The sequence below is a fragment of the Crassostrea angulata genome, chromosome 3 (genome assembly GCF_025612915.1).
Source record: "Crassostrea angulata isolate pt1a10 chromosome 3, ASM2561291v2, whole genome shotgun sequence".
Taxonomy (NCBI): domain Eukaryota; kingdom Metazoa; phylum Mollusca; class Bivalvia; order Ostreida; family Ostreidae; genus Magallana; species Magallana angulata.
In genome coordinates, this window is record NC_069113.1 from 47,288,477 (window position 1) to 47,295,158 (window position 6,682).

The following is a 6,682-nucleotide window of genomic DNA, read 5'->3' on the forward strand; positions in this document are numbered from 1 at the left end:
GGGTCTATAATTCAAGTAACAGCCTACACACCCACTCTGGCTATAAGCTCTGCAGGTATTAAAATCAATTCAACAAAAAAAAATTCATTTTTATTTTTTAAATTTAACTTTCTTTCATTTTACAACTTACAAAATAGTTCTAAAACGACAAAAAGTAAGAGAATTATATATGGATATGTTCCCTTGCTTTTTCTGTTTATATCACATTCATATTTCTAGAATTCTTCAATCATCAGGACTTCTTTCACTTCTTGCTCACGAGGTCAGTCATTTCCGGAACAGCCTGAAAAGCAATATACAAGTGTACAATTACAATTGAAACAAACCTATTGAAAAAATAAGATAAAAATTGGACAAAATTTTTATATATTTACAAAATTCAAAAGAGAAAATATTCTTTCAACATCTAAAGCTTTTGCAATGCACTTTTTTAAATGAAATAATGTTATCGAGATAGAGACAAGGAATAGTTCCTCAGACTTTGGACTTTTCCATGAATGCTAGCTTATGCAATTTACTCTATGTCAGGAGTATTGATATATCTACACAAAATAAAATTTTTAAGGCATAATTTAATTGATTATCTTGACCTTGAATAAATCCTGCACGATTCCGTAATCGGCCACCTGGAAGATGGGGGCCTCGGGGTCCTTGTTAATGGCCACAATCACTTTACTGTCCTTCATGCCTGCTAGATGTTGGATGGCTCCGGAGATTCCAACCGCCACATACAGGTCCTACAGAGGGCAAGACAAGTATCAGGAAAAAATACATAAAATAGCTGTCGAAATGAAAATACATGTACACACTTCTTCCAAATGGCACTAATATGTATAAATTTCTCCAATATATTTGAGAATATTGAGATACAAAGAGCAATATAATCTGCTTTTCACTTATGTTGTATGTGTATGAAGTAGAAATATTTTTTTATGAAGTGCGTACTTTGGTTTCATCATGAACATTTTGTAAAAATGAAATTCACAAAAATTATTACCGATATTCATAACTCAGATTAATGAAAAAAAACCCTGATAAATTTAAATCATTTTTAACCAGAACAAATGACTGGATTAATTTTGTAATTTTCATTCATAACCCTTCTTTTATTACATGTAACAAGAGGGGAATACATAGAACCCTATGAACAATACTTCTGTACTTACCGGGGCTACAATTTTGCCAGTCTGGCCAACCTGCATATCATTAGGAACAAAGCCTGCATCAACTGCAGCTCGTGATGCTCCAACCGCTGCCCCCATTTTATCAGCAAGGTCATATAAAAGCTTGAAATTTTCTCCATTCTTCATTCCACGACCTATTTAAATATTTCACAAATATATATTCATATATACATGTAGTACATGTACCATTATAAAATTCATACTGATATTACAAGTAACATACAACCCTCACTGGAATAAACTATTGTGAGAAGAACAAGAGTAAATCCCTGTCAGAGAAGGTTGAACTTTGATATTGAGACTGATATTGAGACTGTTTAAACAACACAACATTGGATCAAATAAAATAACTTTATATATGAAACCAACACCTGCCTGAACCTCCATTTTCATGCCTGATTTTAACCCACATCCCACCCACTCACCTCCAGAGATGACCGTGCCGGCACTGGTTAGTTCTGGTCGGTCACTCTTACTTAACTCTTGGCCCACAAACTGACTCAGGTCATTCTTGGCATCACAGGCTGGGGCTACAGTAAAAAAAAAATATATATATAGGTCTACATAATCCAGTTCATTGCTACATACTGACATTCTGCATTCATTTCATTTTCTTTAAGTTCTTCTGATACATTATGTACAATATATCCAGTCTGTCGCTTTATACAGCATGTAATACACGGGTATCTTAAGATTTACATATGCCAATACATTGCTATATATTGAGTGCCTGATTGACTTCATAGTTTTTCTGCTGACTTGGACAACTATTCTAATTTTCATGTACTATAAATCCTAGGGTATAATGTATTGCAAAAGAAGCTGACCATCTTCTACTGCTCCCGCTCCCCCTTCAACTTCTGCTGCCTCAAAAGCAGTCCCTCGTACTGTAATCACCTTGACATCATCCTTAGATTTCAGGGTCTGGATAGCATTACCTGAAGGATAAAAATGAAAGTATTCTCAGATACATATACTGCAAAACAACTTTAATTTACCCACTTCATTCTTTGATCAAGCAGTAATGCACAGGTAACTTTTGCAATCTAGAATATGTAATGGTAATGCACACTTGAAGATTGTATTCATGTTAATGTAATGCTAAAATAGGTACCTGCATAAATTGTTCTGACAAAGGTTTCTTTATCCTTGATTCCAATAATGTCTGATATGGGAGACACATCCAATTTTGCAGCCAACCTAGGAGCTACATTCTGAAGGACAAAACATGAATATACATCATTCTATTTGCATATCTATCTAGACAATTTCACTGTAAAACATAACATAGGTCTGCATTTTATTTTAAAGGTATGATATCTGTGACAGTTATCAATGGAAAGGACATTCCTTGTTTGCCATCAGTGCCATCACACCTGAATTAAGACCTATGTATCCATAATTCATTAAGACTGATACATTTAACCATATTTATCAGTGATTTTGTAACTAATCTACCTTTCCAAAAGCTGTTGCAGGTGCCACAATGTGAGAAAATTTAAACTGCTTCTGGGCTGCCAACAGCAATGGAGTCAAAGCCTCTAAAAAAACAAAAACATTCATGTAAAATTCATTTTTAAGCATCATATATAATACTGATCAGTGTTGTCTAAAATTAATACAACTTTTTAAATTATAGTTTTTGAAAACCCACTAAATGTTGAGATCTAGTAAATGTAACAGCTAGTCTTGAAAACACACAATTTCTTTTTGCAATGACAATGAAACCTTCAACAAACCTGGAAGAAAGCCTTTGTATGCTTCATTGTCAGCTAATATCACTTTCTTAACTCCTTTCACTTTTGCCACTTCAGCAGCAACCTGTAAGATTTAGTTCAACTCAGGAACACATGACAAACTTTTTTTTTTTTACACAGGCACTAACACATTGTACATGTATAGCTATTTAAACTATGGCAATCCCATGAAGAGAGCAATTCAAAAGATCTGCCTTCAGTTCTCATAGTCTCAGTAAATTTTCATTTGAACTCCACTCCTTGATATGCAAAGGACACTTCTTCAGAATTCAGTAACTGTAAATTTAGGCTTTAATTAATATCACCACATACCTGTGCACATTGTGTTCCTGCTACGAGACAGGTGACTTCCCCAAGACTGCTGGCTGCTGTGATTGTATTCAGAGTGGAGGGAATCAACTTCTGGTTATTATGCTCAGCTATCACAAGGGTACTGTTATTTCTACATAGTGTAGTAAGCTGCAATGAAAGGTAGGACACATTACTAAACACGATGAAACCTTGCACATTTCTCTATGCTCAAATGATCCCCTAATATTCATTGGGCTGTTATATGTATTGTTTTGGTAGGTTAAGTAGAAAATGAAAATTTAATGAAAATGCATAAGCCAATAAACATATATTTTCAACTTTGATATGTAGTTTACACAAGGAGTGCATTTAATGTAATAAGGATCTATTGGCAGTTCATCAAATTAGCCATGGATGTGTTACAGAGTGTTCCTCATGCTTGGTTTATAATTAAAATGAATTATTTTATCTGAGATTATACTTTTTCAAACAAGTTTGTATCCTAGCTGATTTTGGGATATACATATTTTCTGTCAGAGAGGCTTACTTATTGCCATGAGCGAGCAATGGGTTCTACAGAGTAATGCTTGCATAAGAAGAATGATCTAGAGCATAGAATTTTTTAATAAACATTTTTGAATGCATTTTAGTTTCCTTTATTCTTATAGTAATTGTTTATAATAGGGACAGAACTTATGAAAGCAAAACCAAATGTTTATCACACAAAACTTTATTAAAGCTAGAGAGATTTTTCATTCCCTCAGTTTATCAGAATCCAAACCTTCTTGGGGAAATCTTACAAATTAAAGGCTTATAGGAAAACTTGCCAACCAAATGTTATTGCATTTGATATGGTATCGGGTGCGTTCACCCCATCCACATGTTCGCCTTAGTCCGTTCGCTCTAGGTCCCTTCGCTCTAATCATCGTTCGCCCAAATAATCGTTCGCCTTAAACCTCGTTCGCTCCTTGTTTATAAATAAACCATATTATAAGTTATTTCATTTACTTTTAGCTTAAAACTTGTTAACTTTTATTAATTATTCGTATATAATATGTTTTTCCTACATCAAAAAAGAGGTAATTGGTATAATTGTAAGATTTTATTGCCGTAAATTGTCGATAACTGTCTTCTTGTTATTATTAATAATAAATGATTCGCGTGGTGTTTTTTAAACAATTAAAGAATTTGAGACTTTAATTGGCTCATTCAGAAGCTTAGCAGATGATAATCACCTTTTCTATCTTTAAAGACTTTACATATAACACAATCCTTTGATCTGTAAATGAGATATATACGGAAATGGAACATGTAACTGTATCAAACTACATGTACTGTCAACCATGGTGATTATTATGTCGAAGTAGAAAGGGCGGTATTGTTTTTAATAATTATATATGTATCTTTCAAAATGTTTAAATTTACCAGCATACACAAAAATATATAAATTAATTAATCCTATATAAAATTAAGGCGAACGGACACAGTGCGAACGGCGTCAAGAGCGAACGGACCTAGGGCGACAAAAATTAGAGCGAAGGGCGTCAAGGGCGAACGCGTTTTAGAGCGAATGAACAGCCAATCATTTGATATACATTTAAGAGGATTTATGTAAAAAAAAATTGCGCTTCAAATTATTTCATAATGATCTAGGATATTAGGCCAATGTGTATATCCCAAATGGGCTGTACAATTGGTTACAACATGTTAAATGCAACATACTGAAAACCACATTCTTGTAATGGCCATATTGTAAGCAAATTACTTAATAAAGCGTTCTGAAGTTGAACTACTGTAACAGATTAAATGTTACATAAATTTTTTTCAGGTAACAGTGCAGTGCAGTGCAAGAGGTTCAAAGTCCACCTTTTGAATTCTTAAGCGTTAAGGAAATCGCCATAGAATCGCATAAAACAGCTTTAACATTTGTCTCTTATGGTATCAATTTGAGAGGGGTTAAACTAGAATGAATATAGATGTACTTTCTTCCAAAGAAATTTGTGTCAAAGTTATTCACAAAAACTAGCTCGAATTTTCTCAGAATTACATTAGCTCAGACAATTTTTCATGTTGCTAATATCTACTAGATACATTTATTCTTTTAAAGAAAAATGATTTGGTAACTTTTTGTATAGCACTTACGGTTTGACGGAGAAAATTAATCTTTTTCGCAGACGAAAACATCTCGGACTGCTTACAAAACTTACAAAAAATATTTAAAGAATCCCAAACCCGATGTTCGACGTCTTGGGGAGGGGGTGGGGTTAAGTCGCTTTTACTTTTAAGTAAACAACTCCACTTAGCAATAATTTTGAAATTTACGAGCTTTTTTTCAATGAAATCAACGACATCATGCAGAATGTTCGAAAAGTTAAGATAAATTTAAATTGCGTGTAATTCGAGGCTATTCTCAACTGAGTTTGTATTTTTTTCTGTCACTGAGTTTGTTAAAGTTTGCTACAGTCAACTTTTACAGTAGATTTATAGATGTTTTTCATCAGATATGATAATATATTTTTAATTCAGAACATTAAGAATATCATTCTTTGCAGTCATGCAGTGATCGATATCCCAATGACAAGCATGGTGCGTTATGAAGAGATGTTACATGTTCAGAAATTTTTGTGTAAGAACCCCCACCCCCCCCCCCCCCCCCTGAAAAAAAGGACAAATATAAGACTTCAACCACAATAGATTTATTTTTAAAAATGGAACCGAGGAACAATAGCAACTTAAGTAATGCAAGCACAATTTAAACGACCAGTATCATCGATCGAGTCAGCAGCTCGGGAAATCGGATTGATTAAACTCGAAAGTTTTTCAAATAGGATTGGGTTTTTTTTTTTTATTTTCACCTAAAGAATTCAAGTTCATCTTTTTATTCAATGATTAAAAAATAAAGTTAGCAAGTTTTGTTTTGAATCAGAATTGTAAAGTTTACACTGAATATTTAAGTGTATTTGACTCTTTATTATTTCTTTTTCTTTTAATCATGTATATGCATTTGGCAATTGCCCAGGTTGTTACAACCTTTTTGTATGGCAAACATACAAATAGAATTGTGTATATCTATATTTCTCAAACTTAATTTTTGCGCAGTTCACCCCTATTCACAACTTAAAAGACCAATTCGATCCACTTCTATATACTTATATGTCCCACTAACATCCTCTGAAACAAGGTGTGTCGTTCCTTCATAACAAACATAGAGTATGAATATTTTATTTTGGTTATTCTGTAGTAGGTAGTTATTATGAAATATGGTTTTTTGTCTGGCTCTGAATGAATAATTTTAGGATATTTTTATTTTTAGGAAACGTTAAAAGAAACTCCTAATATGTTTGCATCTCTCCCGGGATCCATAATAGGTAAAATAAGTAAAAGATGATTTATTAATATATTGCAGCACATAAACACGATGATATAAAACTTATAAATTTCACTATAACC

At 33.1% G+C, this 6,682-nt stretch overlaps 1 protein-coding gene across 1 annotated transcript; it reads right to left on the minus strand.

Moving 5' to 3' along the window:
• Nucleotides 1-78: 78 nt before the first annotated feature.
• LOC128175105 (electron transfer flavoprotein subunit alpha, mitochondrial-like) lies at nucleotides 79-5,486 on the minus strand. Its single transcript, XM_052840518.1, has 10 exons — nucleotides 5,375-5,486; nucleotides 3,254-3,400; nucleotides 2,924-3,005; nucleotides 2,643-2,725; nucleotides 2,299-2,398; nucleotides 2,012-2,122; nucleotides 1,610-1,714; nucleotides 1,167-1,318; nucleotides 591-737; nucleotides 79-283 (listed from the first exon to the last, which is right to left on the minus strand). Exons 1-10 carry the CDS (start codon nucleotides 5,414-5,416, stop codon nucleotides 245-247), a joined length of 1,008 nt encoding a protein of 335 aa, XP_052696478.1. The 5' UTR covers nucleotides 5,417-5,486; the 3' UTR covers nucleotides 79-244.
• Nucleotides 5,487-6,682: the final 1,196 nt, after the last annotated feature.

Bases quoted from the DNA above. Each gene is read 5' to 3' on its own strand.
- LOC128175105 (XM_052840518.1), bottom strand. From the start codon at position 5,416: ATGTTTTCGTCTGCGAAAAAGATTAATTTTCTCCGTCAAACC. The intron at 3,401-5,374 runs GTAAGTGCTATA...CTTTCATTGCAG, and splicing joins TTAATTTTCTCCGTCAAACC to CTTACTACACTATGTAGAAA. The intron at 2,726-2,923 runs GTTTGTTGAAGG...TTGTTTTTTTAG, and splicing joins ATACAAAGGCTTTCTTCCAG to AGGCTTTGACTCCATTGCTG.